At 56.5% G+C, this 22,176-nt stretch overlaps 4 protein-coding genes and 2 non-coding genes across 6 annotated transcripts; 3 read left to right on the top strand and 3 right to left on the bottom strand.

Annotated features, from left to right (window-relative positions):
* Positions 1-697: 697 nt before the first annotated feature.
* Positions 698-2,332, top strand: NDUFB10 (NADH:ubiquinone oxidoreductase subunit B10). Its single transcript, XM_050317392.1, has 4 exons — positions 698-916; positions 1,468-1,606; positions 1,860-1,999; positions 2,122-2,332. The coding sequence occupies exons 1-4, from the start codon at positions 769-771 to the stop codon at positions 2,223-2,225; spliced, it is 531 nt and encodes a 176-aa protein (XP_050173349.1). The 5' UTR covers positions 698-768; the 3' UTR covers positions 2,226-2,332.
* Positions 2,333-2,693: 361 nt separating this feature from the next.
* Positions 2,694-5,640, bottom strand: RPS2 (ribosomal protein S2). The gene is made up of 7 exons (XM_050317391.1): positions 5,470-5,640; positions 5,290-5,379; positions 4,704-4,811; positions 3,931-4,104; positions 3,694-3,853; positions 3,157-3,248; positions 2,694-2,815 (listed from the first exon to the last, which is right to left on the bottom strand). The coding sequence occupies exons 1-7, from the start codon at positions 5,623-5,625 to the stop codon at positions 2,735-2,737; spliced, it is 861 nt and encodes a 286-aa protein (XP_050173348.1). The 5' UTR covers positions 5,626-5,640; the 3' UTR covers positions 2,694-2,734.
* LOC126641348 (small nucleolar RNA SNORA64/SNORA10 family) lies at positions 3,339-3,476 on the bottom strand. Its single transcript, XR_007629232.1, has one exon. It is a non-coding gene; the product is annotated as a small nucleolar RNA SNORA64/SNORA10 family (small nucleolar RNA).
* A 468-nt stretch (positions 5,641-6,108) lies between the features above and the next one.
* On the top strand, positions 6,109-6,233 carry LOC126641350 (small nucleolar RNA ACA64). Its single transcript, XR_007629234.1, has one exon. It is a non-coding gene; the product is annotated as a small nucleolar RNA ACA64 (small nucleolar RNA).
* A 498-nt stretch (positions 6,234-6,731) lies between these two features.
* On the top strand, positions 6,732-15,878 carry TBL3 (transducin beta like 3). Its single transcript, XM_050317818.1, has 22 exons — positions 6,732-6,782; positions 6,960-7,011; positions 7,084-7,179; positions 7,346-7,393; positions 7,836-7,977; positions 8,845-8,929; positions 9,355-9,522; positions 9,861-9,936; positions 10,068-10,164; positions 10,597-10,793; positions 11,094-11,235; positions 11,564-11,622; positions 12,150-12,253; positions 12,368-12,518; positions 12,614-12,844; positions 12,926-12,996; positions 13,375-13,531; positions 13,882-13,940; positions 14,192-14,295; positions 14,494-14,565; positions 14,876-15,034; positions 15,559-15,878. Exons 1-22 carry the CDS (start codon positions 6,742-6,744, stop codon positions 15,669-15,671), a joined length of 2,424 nt encoding a protein of 807 aa, XP_050173775.1. The 5' UTR covers positions 6,732-6,741; the 3' UTR covers positions 15,672-15,878.
* Positions 15,879-17,233: 1,355 nt separating this feature from the next.
* Positions 17,234-20,822, bottom strand: NOXO1 (NADPH oxidase organizer 1). The gene is made up of 8 exons (XM_050317584.1): positions 20,663-20,822; positions 20,129-20,209; positions 19,948-20,011; positions 19,294-19,474; positions 18,913-19,094; positions 18,580-18,693; positions 18,001-18,118; positions 17,234-17,885 (listed from the first exon to the last, which is right to left on the bottom strand). Exons 1-8 carry the CDS (start codon positions 20,726-20,728, stop codon positions 17,234-17,236), a joined length of 1,458 nt encoding a protein of 485 aa, XP_050173541.1. The 5' UTR covers positions 20,729-20,822.
* Positions 20,823-22,176: the final 1,354 nt, after the last annotated feature.

The raw sequence follows: 22,176 nt of genomic DNA, 5'->3' as shown, positions 1-22,176 counted from the left end.
GTGCCTCCCCAGATTAATACTTAAGATGGTTATCGGTCTGAAGACACAAATTTAGCCGCTCGCTTCACCCGCTGCGATATTCATTTCATTCCTGGCCAAGCTGGCAGGTTGGACATGACAGTTGTGGAGTGATAAAGGTCAGTTGCTGCTGTCTCACTTTACACGTCTCCCTCCTGAACAACCTGAGCGAGAATGGCAGGAATTAGGCCAGTTTCCTCCCGGGTACCTCACCCACAGCTGTGAACACCTGCTCCAGGCACCCCCAGCTCGGACTGAAAATCCCTCCATCAGCCCAGGCAAGGAAGGCTTTGTGATTCTGACTGGAGAAGTGATTGAGGCAACAGAGCTTGGAATCACAGATTGGTTTGAGTTGGAAGGAACCTTAAAGATCATCTCATTCCACCCCCTGCCACGGCCAGGGACACCTTCCACCAGCCCAGGTTGCTCCAACCTGGCCTTGGACACTTCCAGGGATCCAGGGGCAGCCACAGCTTCTCTGGGCAACCTGTGCCAGGGCCTCCCCGCCTTCACAGGGAAGAATTTCGGGACACGCTGCAGTCCCTTCGCAGGCGGCCCATCCCGGGATCCCGTGAGGCAGGAGGGACACAGGGACTACAGCTCCCAGCCTGCCCCGGGGCCGCCGCCATCTCCCCGCGCTCCCGCCCCCTCAGGGGCCGCCGCCATTTTTCCGCCCCCCCGCGCTCTCCGCCGCCTCAGGCGCCGCCGCCATCTTCTCCCGTTCCCGCTGCCCCCGCTGCCGCCGCCGCGATGCCGGAGGACCACGACTGGGAGGCGTACAAGGTGCCGCCGACCCGCACCCCCGTCGTCGAGAGCACCTCGCCGGTGCCCAACCCCGTCCCCTTCTTGCAGACCTTCCTCGGCTATGTCATTGACGCGCCCGTCACCTTCGTCCGAGGTACCGGCGAGGCGGGATAGCCCCCCGCGGGAGCTGGGCCGCGACGTGGGGACGGGCACACCGGGACGGGCACACCGGGGCACAGGCGTGAGGGCACGGGCACCGGGACAGGGCGTGGAGGGACCCACAAGGGCACGGGGACACTGGCACAGACAGTAACACAGCACGGGCAGAGGGACAGGGACAGCACCGGGGACACAGCACGGACACTGGCATGGATGGACTCAGGGGCATGGGACACAGCATGGACAGAGGGACAGACACAGGGACAGGGTACACAGCATGGATACTGGGACACAGACACGGGACACAGCATGGACACTGGTAAAGATGCAGGGGCATGGGGACACTGACAGGACCACAGGATGGACAGGACAGACACAGGGACATAGGACACAGCACAGATGAGGGATGCACAGGAGGGCACATGAGCTGGATGCAGATATGAATCTGCTGTGCCCAGTAAGGTGGCACTGGGCTGGGGTGGGTCCTGGGGCTGTGCTGCCCCTCAGAATCTGGGGCTGGGGTGTCTGACCAGGCTGTCCCCCCAGAGTGGATCGAGCGGCAGCAAGCCAAGAACAAGTTCTACTACTACCACCAGAAGTTCCGCCGTGTGCCCGACCTGAGCGAGTGCCTGGAGGGCGACTACCTGTGCTTCTTCGAGGCCGAGGCTCAGTGGAGGAGGGACAGGTACGGCTGTCCCTGGGCTGTCCCCAGGCGAGGTCACAGCTCTGGGCACTCAGCCCTGGCAGCTGCAGCATCTCCTGGCCACCCCATTATACATTACCCACCTCTCAGTCCTGCTATCCATGGGCAAAGTGGCATTAGGGACCATGATCCTTAAAAACCCAGTGCTGACATTCCACTGGGTATCCTCACCTCTTGGTTCAACTTTTCTGTCGTCTCTTGGCTGCTGTTACACTCATTGTCACCTTTCCTGCAGGATGGTTGATCAGGAAATTGTGGAGATAGTCCGGGAAAGGCTGGGTGCGTGCAGGCAGAGGGAAGGACCCAACCAGTTCCAGAACTGTGCCAAGGAGATGGAGCTGCTGAAACAGGTCACCAAGGCCTACCAGGACAGATGTGAGTATGGGAACAAGCACACAGGGAACAGGGGTCTGAAACCCAGGGTTTCACACATCCCAGACTTCACATGGAACACAGGCTTATGGGAGGCACTGCTCAGACATTTCCTGTCTTTCTAGACGGTGACCTGGGTTTCCATGGAAATGCACGGACGTGTCTGATGAAGCAGAAGCACAGGATGATGGAGGAGAGGAAAGCAGCACAAGCAAAGGAGTCTGAGTAGAGCTGGAACGGTTCCCTCCCGCTCCACGGTGCTGGTACCCAAGTGCATGTGGCATCCTTGACCTCCGGTGCCTCCACAATAAATGTGCAGCCCAGGCATCTGTACAATCGGGATCTGGATTCATTCTTTGAAGAGCTCTTGCAAAGCCCTAAACTCAGGCACCCCAGGCTGCCAGAACTGGGATTTGCCCTCTGGACCTCTCCCTCTCCTCCACGAGCCACCAGAATCACTCTGTGCTGCTCTGGCAGCCCTGTTGAGAATTCCCTCGGTCTGGCTAAAGATGATGTGCCCCCTGGAAGTGTCCAAGGCCAGGCTGGACGGGGCTTGGAGCCACCTGGGCCAGTGGAAGGTGTCCCTGCCCATGGCAGGGGGTGAATGGGATGAGCTTTCAGGTCCTTCCCAACCCAAACCATTTTATGATTTACCACACCTGCCCCGTGCAGCGACCCCCAATCATGCCAACCACAATTCCTTGTTCACTCATCGCTTTATTCTTGTACAAAACCCACTTAAGTCGTGGCCACAGCAGCTGCCTGGGTCCTCTGCACCGACACTCTCGTGTGGGTCTTGGCCAGATGATCAGTGAACTCCTGCAGAAAGTACATGGACAGTGGTTAATTTCCTTGATCCACTCTCAGAGGTTCCTCAGCACCACTTCCCACCCCTTAAGCCCCTGCACCAGGTGTGTATGTGGGGCTGGGGTACCTCAACTTATCTAACATTCCAAAGCTTTACTCTTCTTTGTCCAGGGAATCCCATTTTCAATTATTACTCAAAACTAAGATGCTTAAAAATCACTTTACCTGGCGGTCAGCCCAGACTTAAACCATTACCTGTCTTATTAGAACTCCCCATTTTTTGGGTACACGAACCTGAGTTTTAGGGGCAGGAAGGGTAAGATTTGAGCTGCAAGTTGCCAAAATGCTCTTACCTGGTAAGGAGACTTGGTGAAGACAGTCTCTTTCCAGAGGTCAGGAGTCAGGTAACTGTAGGTTTTGGAGATGGCATCGAAGGTGGCTTTGGCTGCAGAGAGATGTCACATACGGCCTGTCACTGCTGCAGACCCTGCTCACCAGCCCCACCCACAGCTCCCAAAACACCCCACGGCTCCAAAAATGTAGGATTTTGCAAGGACAGAGAAGACCACGGCCGAGGTCTCTCTGGTGAACACACAAAACTCAGTTTCTCTCTCTCTCCAGTTACGACAATTACACTACGGCACACAAGTGCAATCGCGCAGATTGGGAGATGAGTCGGGACCAGCACAGGATAAACCCCCCGCTTTCTGTAACTGTACAGAACCCAAGGATCACCCACAGCAGGGCTAACCTGCCCTGTCAGCAGAAGCCTTGGCTTCTGCTTCCCTGCTGGCAGTTGTTATTAACATTAAAAATAAAGCAGAAAGGTGGGGTTTGTGTCCCTGCCAGGGACAGGAACAGCCCCGAGCTCGGAGTGACCCCACGCTCACCGAAGTTGCCCAGGGTGGCGGTGCAGCCCCGTGCCGAGGTGTAGCAGTCGTCAATCCCAGCCATCATCAGCAGCTTCTTGGGCACGGGGGCGGACACGATGCCAGTGCCGCGTGGAGCCGGGATCAGGCGCACCAGGACGGAGCCGCAGCGCCCGGTGACCTGCAGGGACACGGCGGGTCAGGCTCCTGGACACCCCCGGCACAGCCCCCAGAGCTGCAGCCCGGCCGGAGCCTCACCTTGCAGGGCACCGTGTGCGGTTTGCCGATCTTGTTGCCCCAGTAGCCGCGGCGCACGGGCACGATGGACAGCTTGGCCAGGATGATGGCCCCCCGGATGGCCGTGGCCACCTCCTTGGAGCACTTCACACCCAGCCCCACGTGCCCGTTGTAGTCCCCGATAGCCACAAACGCCTGCGTTGGAAGAGAAGGTTTGATGGCAGCTGTGCAGGAGCTCCCTCAGCACAGCACAGTCCGCTGGGATTCCAAGGATAACCCATGGGTGTGCTCAGCAGGAACTCCCAGCTCACTACCAAACACTGATCGCCAGAGCTCACGCTCCTGAAAGCCGTTTTTCCCCTCAGAGCTCATCCTTCAGTCAAAACCAGCCCAGGCTGAAGAACTGGGATTCCATTCCCTGCAGCAGCCTCACACTGGGCAGAAATCCTAATAATTTCCAAAATGTGTTCCCTCTTTACATCCAAAACTTCTCCTGAAAAGCCAGTGCTGCTGTGCAAGTGTAACCTAATTTTGCAGGCTTGGAATAGTTTGGTTGAAGGGACCTTTAAAGATGCTACAGCCCCACTTTTGGGACAGTGCTGCTTCAAGGAATATCTGCACATATCTCTGAAGCTGTAAAATTAATACACTTTGTAAGTTAATAACAGCTCTTGTAACCAAGTATTTACTAGATGCTACAGAAAATGGGATTTGGAGCGATTAAAATGACACCATTAATGCAGGAAAGAGCAGAGGGGAGGTTTCCCTGGGAGGAAGCAGAGGAGCAGGGTTACCTTGAAGCGGGTGCGCTGCCCAGCACGGGTCTGTTTCTGCACAGGCATGATCTTGAGCACCTCATCCTTCAGGGACGAGCCCAGGAAGAAATCGATGATCTCCGACTCCTGCGAGAGTCAGGCACTGAGCACACGGGAATCATGGAATCCTCGAGAGCTCTGGGTTGGGAGGAACCTGAAAACTCTCTCATTCCACCCCTGCCATGGGTAGGGACACTTTGACTATCCCAGGTTGTTCCAAGCCCTGTCCAGCCTGGCCTTAGACACTTCCAGGGATGGGGCAGCCACAGCTTCTCTGGGCAACCTGTGCCAGGGCCTCCCCAACCTCACAGCCAAGAATTTCTTCCCAATATCCCACCTAACCCTGCCCTCTGGCAGTGGGAAGCCATTCCCCTTGTCCTGTCCCTCCATCCCTTGTCCCCAGTCCCTCTCCAGCTCTCCTGGAGCCCCTTTAGGCCCTGGAATGGACTTTCAGGTCTCCCTGGGGCCTTCTCTTCTCCAGGTGAGTCCCCCCAGCTGTCCCAGCCTGAATCCCGCCCTCGGAGCATCTCCATGACCCATCATTTCCACATCCACAGCAACTCACCTTGATGGGAAGCGAGAAGAGATAAATCTCCTCAAGAGACTTGATCTTCATATCCTTGACCAGGCGGCCGAGTTTGGTGACAGGAATCCACTGCCACAGAAATCCACGGACAGTGAATCACCAGGTGCCATCACCCGCCATCCTCGGGGGCGGCAGCACCGGCGCGGCCCCAGGACTCACCTCCTTGTCCTCGGCTTTGCCCCCGCGGGCCCCGCGGCCTCGGCCCCGGCCCCTCCCGCGGCCGCGCCCGCGGCCCCGCAGCCCCGTCCCGAATCCACCGCGGAAGCCCCCGCGGGCCGCTCCCGGTCCTCCCGCAGCACCGGCGTCGTCCGCCATTTGCTGGAAGAGAGCGAGGCGTCAGGCGGGCCCCGGGGGCGCGGATGGCCCCGGATGGGCCCCGATGGCCGCGGATGGCCCGGGCCGCTCCCGCCGCCATCACCCCGGCCCTTACGTGTTGTCTCAGTGTAGAAGGCCGCGCGGCCGCCCCGCCTGCGATTTATACCGCGCGGGGTCTCGCGAGAGCACAGCCCGCGACCTGAATAAAGAACACCCCACGCGGCAAATCAGCGGCTCGCGGCTGGTTATACAGGGTGCGGGGCCGGCGCGTGCGCGGCTCCCCGTATATAAGGGCGCGCACGCTCGTGGCGCTCATTGCGTGGCGGGCCTGGGGCAGGTGAGGGAGGGAGCGCGGGGAGTGCCTTCAGGGGCTCCTTGGGCCTTTATACAGCGCTCCGGGAGGGCTCCTTTGGTTGGGTGAGACCGGGTGGGGTGTGCAGAGCGGCGGGGAAGGCGCTCTGGCGTTCCGCGGTAGGGCCCGGCGCGGTCTGAAAGTCACTCTGGGTCTGCCGTGGCCCCGGGTGAGATAACAGCGCCCACAGCATCGGGAACATTAAGCTTATTGCCCACGGCCGTGTGTGGGGAGTAAAACCCATGTTCCCATAAGCCCTGTGCTGTGGGGCTCCAGGAGGGCCGGCGTTGGGACCGCTGTTTAAACGCTTTCCTTCCTTCCCAGGTGCACAGTGTGGCCAGGGCGGTCCCTGCCCCGCGGGGTCCTTGCGAAGCACGGGGAGACTGCGATGGACGGCGACACAGGGGCCGCAGCTGGAAAGGCTTCACTTGTGGACTTTATTGCACAATAAAAGATTTAATTGCCTAAAAACCTGAGCGTCAGATCTGCACTCATTGTCCCATCGTTCGCAAACCTCGCTTCCGCCTGTGGGGGGACCTGGGAAGTGGCTTCCTTGGGGCGGGGAGGGAATGCCGTGCTGAAGAGCTCTGGGAATGGCGCGGGGGCCGGACCGGGCTGTCCCGAGGGATCGGGATCAGGACCTGGAGCTCTGGTCCCGCCTCCCCGTGCCCACAACAAAGATGGCGCTGGCGGCGTCCCCTCCCTACGTCACCGCGCGCCGGAAGCGGCGCTCCGGGGCAGCCGGAAGCACGTGGAGCGCGGCCATGGCGGACACGGCCGCGGATCCCGTGCGCTTCAAGAGCAAGTGAGGGCCGGGATGGGGGCTGTGAGGGTCGGGATGGGGGCTGAGAGGGTCGCGATGGGGGCTGAGAGGGCCGCGATGGGCGTCAAAGCGCGACTGAGGGGCCGCCGGGCTGGTCTGCGCCGCCGCCGCTGTCCCGGTGTAACGGGGCCGCTCCGTTCCCGTCTCTTTCCCTTCCAGCTACGCCGTGTCGCGGAGGATCGAGCCGTTCTACAAGGGAGGGCGAATCCAGGTAATCCCGGCTCCGGGGGGTCTGGGAGTGCCGCGGGTCCCTGGCTCTGTAACTTTGCCGCCTCTCGCCCAGATCAGCCGCGATGGGAGGTTCATGTTCTGCCCCTGCGGGAGCAAAGTGAACGTGCTCGATGTGGAGAGCGGAGCGCTCCTGCACAGCCTGCAGCAGGTGAGGGGCTCCACTGTGGGTGTGAAGCCCCCGGGAATGAGGAGGGTGGGGACGGTCCCGAACGCAGGCGGGCGGGTGGGTTTGGGGTCGTCCCGGGGCTGTGCTCGGTGTCAGAGGGGAGCTCTGAGCCCCGGGGATGGTTGAACTGTGCGATTTCCCTTCCCAGGAGGAGGAGGAGGATGTCACTGCCTTTGTGCTCAGCCCCGATGACGAGGTGGGTTTGGAGCAGAAGGTTATTTCGGGTGGATCAGGGGGCTGGGCTGGGCTGGGCTGACTCAGGGGGCGTTGGGACAACACTCCAGGAACACGGGGGGATTTGGGGGAGCCTGGGGTTGGCCTCGATGATCCCTGTGGGTGTCTTCCAGATTCCCTGATTCTATTCCACGACCTCTGTGCTTCCAGAGGTGCCCACAGGGGCTCCTCAGGCCCTTCCCTGTGTCCCCTGCTGGGGGTGACTGGGACATGCCGGGAGCCTGAGCTGTGGCCCCTGCCCTGGCTGTGCCCTGGCAGGAATTCCAGCCCAAACTATCCCTGGTCGTGTCCCTGTGCCCGGGGTGTGTGCAGGGATGGCACTCCAGCCCCCTGCAGCCCTGAGGGTGTCCCTGCTGCCCTGAGGGTGTCCCTGCTGCCCTGAGGGTGCCCCTGTGCCGTTGCAGGTGCTGCTGACGAGCTCCCGGGCGCTGCTGCTGCGGGTGTGGGTGTGGCGGGAGCCGCGCTGTGCCCGCGCCTGGCGGGCCCTGCACCCCCTGCCCGTGGCCACCATGGCCTGCGACCCCACGGCCACCCTGCTGGCCACAGGTACGGGGGATGGGGGGGATGGGGGGCCCTTGGGCTCCAGAATAACCTCCCTGAGCTGGACACAGCGACCGGCATCTGCACTGCCTCCAGCTCGGGGCAGGACCAGGAGCTGCTGGAGAGGGTCCAGGGGAGGCCACAAAGGGGATCTGGGGTCTGGAGCATCTCCCATGAGGAGATGGTTAATGCCTGGTTAGTGTGGAGGAGAGGAGGCTGAGAGGGGATCCCATCAATCCATACAAATGTCTCCAAGGGGGGTCAGAGGATGGTGCCAGACTCTGCTCAGTGGTGCCAGTGACAGGACGAGGAGCAATGGCCACAAACTAAAACACGAGTTCCACCTCAGCAGGAGGAAAACTCCTCTCCCTGGAACAGCTGCCCAGGGGGGCCGTGGAGTCTCCCTCTCTGCAGACATTCCAGCCCCACCTGGACAGTCCCTGTGTCACCTGCTGCAGGTGACCCTGCCTGGGCAGGGGGTTGGCCTGGGTGATGCCCAGAGCTCCCTTCCAACCCCAGCTACTCTGGGATTCTGTTTTAGTTGGAAATGATACTGTGACAACGGGGAATCCTTTCAGTGCTCTGTCCAAAACACACATAATAAAGTGCTGATCAGGCATCTCTGAGGCAGAGCAGTGGAGCTTTCCTGGTTGGCACAGGGGTGTCTGAAGATGGAGGAGCTCAGGCATGACCTGTCAGCTCCCTGTACCCCACTCTGACTGAGTGTGAGGTGCTCCAGGGGCGTCTCTTGCCGTGGGTTGTCCTCACCGGGTTCCTTTTCCTTTCTCTTTCCTTTGCAACCCCTGAAGCTTTGCAGATGTGTTGGACTCCTGCATCTTCCATGGCTCATTCCCTGTGTCCTTCCTTCCCCAGGTGGCTGTGACAGCACCATTAAGGTCTGGGATCTGGTCAAACACTACTGCACACACAACCTGAAAGGCTCTTCTGGAGTGGTACAGTAAGGATGAGCTGTGTCTGTCAGTCCCTGCCATTCCTGGGGTGCTGGGATTGACCTGGAATATCCTCAGTTGATGGAATAGGAAGGCCCACTCCAAGCAGGTTCTGGGCTCTTCTTCCTGGTTTTTGGGAGCAGGGCTATGACTGTCTCTAGCCCAGCTTGGTCAAGAGTAAGCAAAATCTCCTGTAAATCCGTGTCAGTTGATCTCTCATGGAATCCTGGAATGGTTTGGGTTGGAATGGACCTTAAAGTTCATCCCATTCCACCCCCTGCCATGGGCAGTGACCCCTTCCAGTAGCCCAGGTTGCTCCCAGCCCATCCAGCCTGGCCTGTTGAGCTGTGTAAATGTGTGTTGATGTAGGAGCTGGGCCAAGGCCAGCACTGCAGGTGCTTCACTCCTGTCCTGTTCCTCTCCCCCTGCCCAGCCTGGTCGAGTTCCACCCCGACATCTCCCGCCTGCAGCTCTTCTCCTCCTCCATGGACTACAAAATCCGCATCTGGGACCTGAATTCCAGCAGATGTGTGGCTGTGCTGGATGGGCACTTCAGTGCTGTCACCTCGCTGGCCTTTGCAGATGGAAACACCCTCCTGAGGTACCACCTGGGCACAGGGGTTTGGCCTCTGTCCTGTTCACCTCCTGCCAGGGCTGGCTGATTCCAGAGGGTCTGGGGGAAGGTGACTGAGGGTCTTGGCACCTGTAGAATGGAATCTTGGAATGGCTTGGGTTGGAAGGGACCTTAAAGCCCATCCAGTCCCAGCCCCTGCCATGGGCAGAGACACCTCCCACTGTCCAAGCCCCGTCCAGCCTGGCCTGTGTTTCTGGCACAGGGAATGCTGGTGCTCTTTCCCATGGCCTCTCCAGGGAGGTGTTGAACCCCCCAGTGCCAGATTGGCACATGGATTTAGCACTGAAACCCCTTTTCCTTTGCAGCTCTGGCCGTGATAAGATCTGCATGGTGTGGGACCTGGAGAGCAGGGAGAGCAAACGAACCATCCCCGTCTACGAGGTGAAACTGGGGGTTCATTTACTCCTTTGGGATCCTTTTGGAGTTCCCAGGTCCCACAGGAGCTCTCTGTGTGTTATGAAATGGGGTTTCTTTTGGCCAGCCCTGGTTCTGTGACTCTCTGACCCTTGCAGACCGTGGAGGCCGCTGTGCTGTTGCCTGAGAAGGGGGATTTCTCCCAGCTGGGTGTGAAGAAACAAGGGCTGCACTTTGTCACAGCTGGCAGCAAAGGTGAGGGAGTGCCACTGCCACGTCTGGGGGGCTGTGATTGCTGTTGTTCCTGGGATGGGAGTTCTCTGCATGGCAGAAGCTTGGGCTGGAGCAGCAGAGCCTGCTGCCGAGTCCCTGGGGCAGCTGGGGGTGAGCAGGACGGCTCAGGCGTGCTCTGAAACGTTTGATGCTCAGGTGCCTTCATCAACATAGAAATATATCTTCAAATCTATAAATATATATTAATATATTTCCAAACTGCAGTGAAGTTTGGACTGAAGAAGCAAAGCCCTTCTCGTGGCTCTTGGTGCCACCGCAGCTGGGTCCCCGCCCCGTCCCGCCTTGGCACCGCGCGGCTTCTCCCGCGGGCAGCGCCAGGGCTCGGTCCCATCCCTTGGGCAGCCGCTGTGTGAGGCTGGCTGTGACAGGGGATGCATCCCGTGGCTTTTCCAGGTGTCCTGAGGGTGTGGGAGGCGGCCAGTGCGTGCTGTGTGTACAGCCAGCCCGTGCCCTTCGAGCCGCGGGAGGAGCCGAGCGAGCGCAGCCTGTGCCAGTGCCTGGCGGTGCCCGCGCGGGGCGAGCTCGTCACCGTGTCCCTGGAGCACAACGTGCTGTTCTACGAGGCACAGACCCTCCAGCTCCGCAAGCAGGTGACAGCCACGGCCTTCTCTGTTCTTTATCCGTGACGTGGGATCAGCTCTGCTCCCGGGAAAAGCTCTGTCCCTCGTCCCCGGCCTGTTCGGGAATTGCTCCCGGTGCCAGAGCAGAAATGTCACTGCCGGGGGTGTTGGGGGGAATTTTTCACCAACATAAGAACCAGAAATGAGAACAGGCCCAGCCAGAAATCCCTCCTGTGCTCCAGCCTGTGTGTAAAAGAGATCCTTACACCCAGCATTAAATGGGAAATCCCAGCACTGCAGCTTTTCCCTGCTCGACTGTTCCCATTGCAGCTCGCTGGGTACAACGAGGAGGTTCTGGATGTGAAGTTCCTGGGCCCTGGTGACTCCCACATTGCTGTGGCCACCAACAGCCCCCAGCTGAAGGTGTTTGAGTTGGCAACGTCCCACTGCCAGATCCTCTACGGCCACACAGGTGGGTGCTGGCAGGGAGCGGGGCGGGGGTTCCTTTGTCCAGCCTCTCTTGGAGCTCTTGTGAAGGCTGGAGCCCTTGAGTTGTGTCTGGAGCAGCATCACAGCAGGTCTGGGAGCTGTGTGGAGAAAGGATATATCCCATTCTCCCTATCCCTGGCAGTGGCATCAGTTCCATTTGGAGCTGAAGGGCTGTGAGTGACACTCTCTCCACAGGGATTGGGAATGTCGTGTCCCAGACCCATCCCCAGCACAGTGGGCTCATTTGGACATTCCTGTTGCCCCATTTCAGTATTTCTGTGCATCCACCTGTTTTCTCTCCTTCTGTTTAGAAACAATCATGGCTTTGGATGTCTTCAGAAAAGGCCTGATGTTCGTCACCTGTGCCAAGGTGTGTCACTGCCCTCCATTTAATGCAGCTCTTCACTTTGATCATCATCACATGATCTTCATGGCCAAAACTGTCCCACTTTTAACACTCCAGAAAGGGCCTTTTATTCATACAGTTCCTGTCTGCTGCATCCCCCAAAGATGAGGTTCTTCATTATCCCTTTCTGATGTTGTCCCTGGGAAATCAATCGTATTTATTAGCCTGAAGGAGATGCTTCCTTCTCCAGGCAGCTCAGTCTGGAATTAGAGATCAGAGAGGTTGTTAGTGTGGGACTGATGGGAGCTTCTGTGCTGGAAGAAAAGGTGCCAACTGCCCTGATACTCCCAAAAATAAACCTCTGATAGACCCAAAAACAGATCTCCACTCTGGAACCCCCTGCTGGAGGTTTGTCCTGCCTGGCTGTGTGTCCTCACCTGCTCTGGCAAAGGTTCAAGCTGCGAAGCTGGGGACCAGTCAGGCTGGGGTGAAAGCCCAGGGAGCTGATCTGTTGTCAGAAAACCCAGCAGTGTCTGTGCTCTCCCCCACAGGATAGGAGCATCCGTGTGTGGAGGATGGGCAAGGCTGGCAGGGTGGTGTGTGTGGCTCAGGGGCTGGGCCATGCCCACGGCGTGGGCGCTGTCGCCTGCTCCAGGTAACGGCTGTGCCTCAGATCTGACCCGGGTCCTGCTCATGGAGGGAAAGGGCCTTTTCTCCCCTGCAGGGGAAGCCACTGATTTTCCTCCTTGATGTTTTTTGCTCCTCTCAGACTGAAGGAAAGCTTTGTAGTAACCAGCAGCCAGGACTGCACCATCAAGATCTGGAATATCCCGGAATCCCTCTCTTCCAAAGCAAAAGCAGCCTCCATCTCCAGTCCAGAGACCCTCCATGCCAGAGTGACTGAGAGGGGCCACAACAAGGTCAGGCTCCCCCTGAGCTCAGAAGGTGCCTTTGGCACTCAGATCCCCCTGTGTCATTCCCCCGGGGCAGAGGCTGAAGTGCTCTGTGCCCCCAGGACATCAACAGCGTGGCAGTGTCCCCCAACGACAAGCTGCTGGCCACGGGCTCCCAGGACCGGCTGGCCAAGCTGTGGTCCTGCTCCGACTGCTCCTTGCTGGGCGTGTTCTCGGGGCACAGGAGGGGGATCTGGTGCGTGCAGTTCTCCCCCGTGGATCAGGTCCTGGCCACCTCCTCGGCAGACGGGACCCTGAAGCTCTGGGGCCTTCGGGACTTCAGCTGCCTGAAGGTGAGGGGACCTCCTGGCCCTGCTCCAGGCAAAGCCCTGGGCTTGATCCTTCGGAAACTGAGCTGCCTTTCTGCTTTCCAGACCTTTGAAGGCCACGATGCCTCCGTGCTGAAGATCATCTTTGTGAGCCGAGGGGCCCAACTGCTCAGCAGGTTTGTGCCCATCCCAGGGCAGGGAGACCCACAGGAGACCCACAGCTGATCAGAAGGGAATCTCTTGGCTGGAAAGGCTGGAATGTCCTTGGAAAGACTGATGGGAAGGGGCCATATTTAGGCCAAGCTTTCTGCAGGGGTTAAATGAATCCTTCAGTTATTCCATGGATTCTGTTTATCTGCTGTGCATTGCTGGGTTGGGGACACACAACAGGCAGAGCTAAGGGCACATCTTGCCCTGCCCATTTTGTTTGATTCTGCTCCTGTTTGGAAGACACTGGAATGGGACAAGTTTATCTGGTGTTTGAGGTGGGGCAGAGCAAGAACGGATCTGTCCAGTGATTTATTTTCGCTGTTGTTGTGTTTCTCTTCCAAAAGTGGATCTGATGGTCTCTTAAAACTCTGGACAATTAAGACAAACGAGTGTGTGAAGACATTAGATGGCCATGAAGATAAAATCTGGGGTCTTCACTCCAACAAACAAGATGACATGGTGGTGACAGCCTCCAGTGACTCCTGCATCACCCTCTGGCAGGTACAGCACAGGGGGTCCTGACCCCTCTCCTGGTTAATAATCAGGATAAATGGAGAACTCAGGATGCCAGTGGCTTTTTCCTCACGTGTTCTCATTTTCTGCACTTTGTAATTGGGTTAGTTGGGCTTATCTTGGGGTTTGGGGTTATTGTTTGGCCAGACTGTGTTTCCCCAGGAGCCTCAGGCACTGGTGGCTTGGAGGGAAGTTGGGAGTTGCTGGATTTAACCCTTAAATCACTTGGCCTAGAGATCTTGCTGCAGAAGCTGGTCTCCTAATCACTTGATTGGCTCGATAAAAATCCATCTGTATTAAAGCAAGATTTGATAAAGCTTTGTCCTGTTTTTTTATAGGATGTCACTGAAATTGAGGAGAAAGAAGCACAAGCTAAACAGGAGGAGCAGATTATGAAGTGAGTTGGTCTTGTGCAGTTAAGAGCTGTGAAAGGCAAACTGTCCAGTGGAACTGCCCACACCTGGAGCCATCCAGCTGCACCTAATCCCAGTATTTAATGACAGCACTGAGGCATTTGTTGACAAGCACCACTGACTTGTTGCACGAACCCCCTGCACGCCGTTACTGCCGAATCTGCTGCTTTTTGCACAGTGTTTGTTCCCACCACTCAAACACTGGTCTCACTCTCGACCCTGATTTGTTTTCCAGGGAGCAAGAGCTTTCCAACCTGCTCCATGAGAAAAGGTACCTGAGAGCCCTGGGCTTGGCCATTTCCCTGGACCGGCCCCACACCGTGTTGATGGTGGTCAAGGGTGAGTCCATGTCATGCTCCGAAGGCATTTCCCTGCCCTCTGCTTTCCAGACCCTTCCCAGGCTCCAAAGTCTAATTATTAGTGTGCAAGCCTCAGTGCTGCCTCTGTCTTTGCCACGTTCCTGAGTGCAGTCACCCCAGGTGGTCTCGCTGCTCTCAGCCTGGGCCCTTCCCTGGACTCTCCCTTCTCTCTCTGCAGCCATCCTGAAGGAACCTGAGGGGAGGAAGCACTTGGAAGAGAACATTGTTCGGCTCAGGAAGGATCAGAAAGGTTTGTTGCAACGTGGTTTAAGTGTTGAAAGGCTTCCAGGTCAGGGGCTTGTCTTCTCAGATGAAATTAGAATCATAAAACAGAACCGTGGGATGGTTTGGGTTGGAAGGACCTCAGAGCTCATCCAGCTCCATTCCCTGTGCTGTGGGACATTCAGGGACATTAGGCCTTGTCATCCCACACATTTGGGATGTGACAGCTCAAGGAACAGTTCTGTCTGTAAATATTTTGGCCCTCTGGGCTTGTCAGTCACCATCTGTGGGATCTGAACCTCTGTAAGACCCAAGACACGGGTGTCCCTCCCCCACAGAGGCAGTGCTGGCATTCCTGGTCACCTGGAACACCAACTCACGGAACTGCCACGAGGCCCAGGCTGTCCTGGAGATCCTCCTGAAGCACGAGGCACCCGACAGTCTCCTGCAGTTCTCGGGCATTAAACCTGCTGTGGAGTCGCTGCTGCCCTACACGGGTGAGTCACTGCAGGGCCAGCCCTGGGGTCTCCTCCTGTGGCCTGGGCACAGAATCCTGGAATGGTTTGGCTTGGAAAGGACCTTAAAGCTCAGCCAGTCCACCCCTGCCATAGGCAGGGACACCTTCCACCAGCCCAGGCTGCTCCAAGCCCCATCCAACCTGGCCTGGGACACTCCCAGGGATCCAGGGGCAGCCACAGCTTCTCTGGGTAACTGTGCCAGGGCCTGCCCACCCTCACAGGGAAGGATTCCTTCCCAATATCCCATCTAACCCTGCCCTCTGGCAGTGGGAAGCCATTCCCTGTGTCCTGTCCCTCCATCCCTTGTCCCCAGTCCCTCTCCAGCTCTCCTGGAGCTCCTTTAGTCCCTGCAAGGGGCTCTCAGGTCTCCCTGGATCCTTCCCTTCGCCAGGGGAACCCCCCCAGCTGTCCCAGCCTGGCTCCAGAGCCTGTAGACCTGGGGAATGTTCACAGCCTGTCCCAGGGAGCTCTTTCCCAGTGCCCTGATCCCTCCTGTCCCGCAGAGCGGCACTTCCAGCGGCTCAGCCGGCTGCTCCAGGCCTCGATGATCATCGACTTCATGTGGCACAACATGAGGCTGGGGGACACGGCCCCGCAGGACAGCGGCACCCTGTGACCTCCTCCCACCAGCTCCCCTTTCCACGGGGGAGAGCTCCTTCCCACCAGCATGGTAACTGTGTTTTTGGTTCCTGTGTTTTGTAATAAATTTTTCAGTGCTGATTTGTAAAACAAGCCCAGCGTCCAATCTCCCTGGGGCCAGGGGAGGGGAAAGGGGTGTTTCTTTGGCCCCTGGTTTGTATTTTCACACCCTGAATTTTCAGGCCCAGGCATTCAAACATCATTAGTTTGGGGGAAAGGCAGAATCCCAACAAGTATTTGGGCTTTACTGGGGTTTAAAGACTGGGATTTATGGAGCTGGGAGGCACTCCTGGCACTGTCAGATCATGTCCCCAAGCCCAGCTGGGCCCTGGGTGTCAGTCACTGTTGTGCCATTAAATATTTTCTTTGCTTGAGCAAAATGCAGCCTGGACCAAGGCAGGCCTCTCACCCGTGCCCACCCCAAATTTAGCACCTGGGAGGGAGAGAAGCACAATTTTAATTCCCTAGGTAGCAAATTTTTGAAGTGTAAGACTCGGACTTCAGAGATGTTTACGTGTGTTTTATTTCAAAGACAAAAATGTATAAAATTCAGAACGACACAAACATCTCACAAGTTGTTTCTAAAAAATATTAACAGGGAGAATAACTACAATTAAAGCCAACAATGTATAAAAAAGTCTTAATTTTCCTGGAACTAATTATCCAACTCAAATCTAGCAACGAAGTTTAGGATGAGAATTGCTGTTTCAGTAACTCCCAGACTCCCTAGGAAGGGGAGTGTTTTGTCCAGTGTTCTGTCCCTGTCCCCACGTGGGACACAAGCTGTGACAGCCCTGTTTGTGCTCCTGTGCCTGCACAGCCACAACTGGAGGGAACAGCCAGGGATGAGGTTCCTCCCCAGTAGGTTTCTTGTTGTCACAGCCATTCAGCAGATGCAGCCAATCCATCTGATGGCCTCTCCACTACTTAAAATTATCTAAACTGTAAAAAAAAAATCCCCAAACTAACACCAAAACCTAAATAATTTAAATATATATGTATATATATAAAAAATAGGGGGTTCAGGTAAATAATATCACACAGCTGCATCATCCCATCCCTCCCACAGTCCAGTAGCTGTAGCTTGGGGTGCCATTGGTGACTCTGAGTCACTCTGGTGACTCTTCTCTGCCCTCTGGGGTGGCTGCAGCTCCCCTGGTGTGGGGAATAATGCAACAGTGACTGTGAAATGTTCAACTGTTCACGTCCTGCATGGCAGGATAAACACCTGCCTGAGGGAGAACTTACAGAATTCCAAGTGACCTCTGACTTGGGAGCTGCTGGATCCGCAGCTGCCCTGACTCCCCTGAGGAGTTAAACCACTAAATCCTTTCCCAGTAACTCCCTTCAGGCTCCCAGTGTGCCTGTGAAGCTGCAGCAGGAACCGGTGCTGCCCAAGGAGGGGATGGATGTCCGTGGGTGCATTCCTTGGGATCCAGGGGTGTCCTTGGGAAGCTGCAGTCCCAGGGCTGACGCTCCTGTGGGGCTCTGGGGGAGTGCCTGGCTGTGCCTGGGCTGTGTCCTGTGCCCTGCCCTGCTCTAGTGCAGCGTGGGCAGGCCTGGCCGGGGGCTGTGTCCCTGCAGGGCCCGTTTGGTGACGGTGCTGCACCTCTGCAGGATCTCGTGGGGTGAGGGCCGCGCCGGCACCCTGGGGACGCTCGTGGCAGGGTCAAGGTCGGGCAGGGGCGAGCTCAGGTCGGCTGCAGATGACTCCACGAAGCCAGAGTCGTTCCTGTCCCTGGGGCTGAGGCGTGGGGACTTGGTGCTGTGCGTGGCCAGGGCAGGGGAGCTCCTGTTCTGCTCCACTTCAGGCAGGGAGCGGGACAGGTCGGGCTGCCAGCCCAGGTGGGCGCCCTGCTCGCTGCTGCTCCCCGAGCTCAGGGATGAGCTCTCTGACTCCAGGTCCGAGGTGGAGCTGGCCATGGGCAGAGACCTGGATCTGCTCCTCTGAGAGCTCCCCTCTTCTCTGTTCAGGTCGAAGGAAGAGCCAGGCCGTGCCCTGGGCTGTGCCCTGGGCTGTGCCCTGGGCTGTGCCACGGCCTCCCCCCGGGGCTGGGGGCCCGGCAGGGAGGAGCAGAGGTTGGGGGTGGAGACGTTGAGCCCGCAGCTGATGATGGTCTGCAGCTTGTGGTGAGGATTCTTGTAGGGCCGCAGGCACAGGGAGGGCATGTAGCCCGTGCTGCCGTTGTACCTGAGGGCAGGGATGGAAGGAACGCTGAGAGGAGCCCTCTGGCCAGCTCGGCAAGCAGCCCCTGCAGCAGGTACCCAGCTCCCTGGGGGAGCAGCACTTTGAAAAGCCTCCTTACCTGATGAACCACCAGCCGTTGTCAGACGTCCTGAGCACCTCCACCACCACCCCGCTGTGCAGAGAGAGCTCATCCCCCTTCTGGGCCTCGTAGGGCTGCACCACGAAGTACAGGCTGCCTGTGGGAGGAGGGGGAGGTTGGATCTGTCCCAGTGGAAGAAGTGTCCCCACCCTGTGACAGAGCAGCCCCACTGTGGGGCAGGTGTCCCTGAGGGGTACAGGCTGCTCAGGGACCCCAAACTGATGGGTTTAGGTTGGATATGAGGAAGAAGTTTTCTGTGATGAGGGTGGGGAGGGCCTGGCACAGAGAAGCTGTGGTTGCTCCATCCCTGGAAGTGTCCAAGGCCAGGCTGGACGGGGCTTGGAGCATCTTGGGCTAGTGGAAGGTGTCCCTGCATGACCTTGAAAGATCCCTTGCAACCCAAACCATTCTGTGATTCCAAGGCAGAGCTGACCAGAAGAGTCAGAGCTCCAGAGATCCAGGTGGGGACTCCAAGCAGTGGATAAAGTGGTAGGGTTTTGCAGGACTCATTTTTTGGAGGAGGAACATGGTGTCCCAGAGAGCCAGGAGCAGACTTACCCTCCTCACTCAAGCTAAAGGTGTTCTGGATGTCCTCGTGGACATCAAGCTCTTCCAGGTACGAGGCTGGGAACCAGGCAATCTGCTTGTCTGCATTTTCCACCAGCCACCACCCTACAAAGAGCAAAACACCCAGTTTTTAACAGCCTGCAAGTTGAGAGATGACCATAATCCCTGGATAAGGGACACAAGAGACAGGAGGGACATTCACTGTCCCCCCAGGTAAGCACACAAGTACAAACACCTGCACTCCTGACACTGCCCTGGCATTTGCTGGGCTATGAATCAACCTGCCCCTTCACCCCTGACACTGAAGAATGCCCTCAAACATACCAGTCATGTCCTTGATTAACACTTCAACAATTTCCTTCTGAGCCACGGTGAAGGTCCTGTTCTTGGTGTCCTTGGTTTCGAAGCTCTCGATGCAGCGGTAGCTCTGGGACGCCTGGGGAAGGGTGATGGAGATGGGCTGCTGCTTCTTTTCCCTTCTGAATTCTGATGGCATGATCACAACACTGCAAGGCAAAGTTCCACATCAAAAACTCCGGTGGAAGGTTGAGTTTAGTATTAGTTGTGGTAAAATCACTCATGCAGTAGCTCTGGGCATCAGAGACCACATAAACCGAGATTAAAGCAGAACCTCCCTGCTCTGCTGCCCATTCCATGACATTTCTGTTTTGTGAACAAACAAAAAGGACAGCTCAGATTTCCCACCTGTTTTCAGGGAAGGAGGGATCGAGGTCCTGGGTCTGTGCCTTGAAAAACTGGGTCACTTCTTGGCCCCGGGAGATCCTCGCCTCCCTTTTCAGCAGCTCCCGGGAGTAGTTTTCCAGCAGTTTCAGGATCTCCAGGCACCTGTTCAGCTTCCCACCCTTCCTGTGCTGCATTGTCACACCTTTAAAATAACAAGGGCACAGTTGGTCTAAGACAACAGTGGGTCTGGATGTCTTTGGGAGCAACATATTTTACCTGAACAGGGGATGTCCTCACCCACCACCCTTCCTGCCCCACCCCAAACTGTACAAAGCCACTGCCCCTGCCTCCCTGTCCTTTTTAATAGCTCCTGATACAATTTTTTAAAATTTATCTTTTTTTCTCATGCAAATATTTCAAGAAGCTCTGGGCTAATATTTAAGTGTAATATTAATTTCCCAAGTGCAATTATCTATTAAAAAGGCCTTTCTGGGTTATTTTAAGTCTGTACTAGACCCAAGCATGTTGATGTAACCCAGTGGTGCTGTGCCAGGAGCAGCAGAGAGCTCAGCCTGTTCCAGAGGAAGGTCAGACTCCAGGCTTCAGTCTGTGTCCCCAGCTATGACTGTCCTGTCCACTCACATGTTTGTTGGTCCATCAGAGGTTTATTCTTACCTTTAAACCTGGGTAAATTCCTGAGGGAGCCACTCTCCATGGGGAATTTCCTCTTCAGCTCTTTCTAAAAGCAAAGGGAAGGAGAGAACAGTGATTCCTCACCTCCCTGACACCCAGCTGGGCCCCTTCCCCCTCCCCAGGGTGGGAATCCTGACATGTCAGGAACTCAAAACTCACTCACATGGAATTTCTTGAAGTCTTCAAATGTCCGGTAGATGAGAATGTTGTTCTGGTCTGACCAAGTCACGAACATCATGTAGTTCTGGGAGAAGAAAAGGGAAAAGAAATGCAATTTAATCACAGTGTTCCATTTGAGATGCCTCCAGGCAACCAGCGTTTGCCACGAGCTGGGGGTCAGTTCTGGCTTCAGGCTGAGAGTATCACACTAAAAAATTCAACTGAACATTAAAACTACAAAAATATCTCCTTCATTTTAGGGGTTCCAAATGGGTAATCATAGATGAAATCAGGAGGATTTTATGGCGCTGTGACAGAAAGAGAGCAAAATCCAAGATAATAATTTTCTTATGGTATTAAGCCCATTACAAAAATCCCCTTGTCCTACATCCCAAGGCTCTAAGCCCAACGCTGTGGGGAGTGAGCAAACACACCCCTGGAAGAGTAAGTCCAAAACCCTCTATTTTCCTAAGTTATAACATATTTCAGGAGGGGGAAAACAAAACCAAAACAAAACAAAGTATAAAAATTAATGTACCCTCTGCTTTTTGCACTGCATGAAGCCAACAGCCTGCACATCCACGGGGTACCTGCTGCAGCTCATCTTCCCCACGCCTGCTGCTCCCTCACTGGGAGCTGGAGGGATGTCCCAGCGGGATGTGAGCTGGAGGGATGTCCTGGCGGGATGTGAGCTGGAGGGATGTATCCTGGAGGGATGTATCCCGGAGGGATGTGTCCCGGAGGGATGTGTGCCGTGCCGGAGGTGGCAGAGCGGTGTCTCCAGGCAGGACTGCCCGTGTTAAATCCTCCGGGAGCAGGAGGCAGGGCACAGGCGTTCCCGCACCTCCTCCTCCGCCCCACCCCGCAGAAATTCCCGGGTTTGGCAAACTACCGGGTGCCTTTCACCTTTTACCTCCCTCCGCTGCTTTTAGCATGCAAATAGTCCCGGTTGTAGCGGCGGGGACAGAGTTCAGGGGGCGGGGGAGCAGATCCAGCTGGTTTTATCTCATCACAAGCAGTGCTGGGAAGTGAGCCGGGCCCTGGGTGTGCAGGAGGTCACTGGAGCAGCAGCTCCTGCCCCGGGACATTTCCGGGGAGACACGCAGGGTTTTTATGGTTATATTGCACAGGTACCTGCAGCCCGGGATCGACTCACACCAGCACCAGAAAACTGATTTACAATGGGGGTTGTTGTAAAGCAGGAATTGGGCACCACTTGATAAATGTAATAGTTGTTATAAATGTTTTTTCTTTATGGCTTTGTCCCACCTGCTGAGATACTTTAAATGGACTTCTGGTAACTTTATCAATATTTGCATGCTCTCAGAAATTATGGGAGATGCCAGTGCCAGCGTTATCATAGAATCACAGAATGGCTTGGGTTGGAAGGGACATCAAAGACCATCCAATTCCCACTCCTGCCATGGGCAGGGACACCTTCCACCAGCCCAGGTTGCTCCAAGCCCCGTCCAACCTGGCCTTGAACACTTCCATGGATGGGGCAGCCACAGCTTCTCTGGGCAACCTGTGCCAGGGCATCCCCACCCTCACAGGGAAGAGTTTCTTCCCAATATCTGATCTCTGTCAGTTGGAAGCCACTGACCCTTGTCCTGCCACTACACGAACAAACATGGCCCAGGGCCCAAAGCTCCTCAGATGTAAATATGTGCTGGAAACTCAGCTCTGAGTGCCCTGAGCACTGTCCTGCATCCAGCCAGGTGTCCATACCCTCCCAGCTCTTCCCAAGGAGCAGCTCCACTGCCCAGAGGCACAGAAAGACAGTTAATTCCAGCCCTGGATGGCCTGTCCTCTCCCTGAACCTGTGTGCCTGCCTCAGGTTATGACTTAGGTGATGGGCACCGTGTGATCAAAAGGCCTTCTCTGTCCTCCCTCTCCCTGCTCTTTGATAAAGCCTAAATTGAACCATTTTCGTTATCATTATCATTATTTGAGCCCCAATTGAGAGGCTCAGCCCTGCCTTCCCTTTCATAGCCCAGTTACACCTGGTGTCTCAAACCCTCAGTAATAGCTGTGGAGGATTTTTCATCTACC

The sequence above is a fragment of the Myiozetetes cayanensis genome, unplaced genomic scaffold, assembly GCF_022539395.1.
Source record: "Myiozetetes cayanensis isolate MyiCay16 unplaced genomic scaffold, myiCay2020 scf20-37, whole genome shotgun sequence".
NCBI classification, from domain to species: Eukaryota; Metazoa; Chordata; class Aves; order Passeriformes; family Tyrannidae; genus Myiozetetes; species Myiozetetes cayanensis.
Note: the sequence above shows the minus strand (reverse complement) of the source record. Positions and strands in the feature narration are given on the sequence as shown.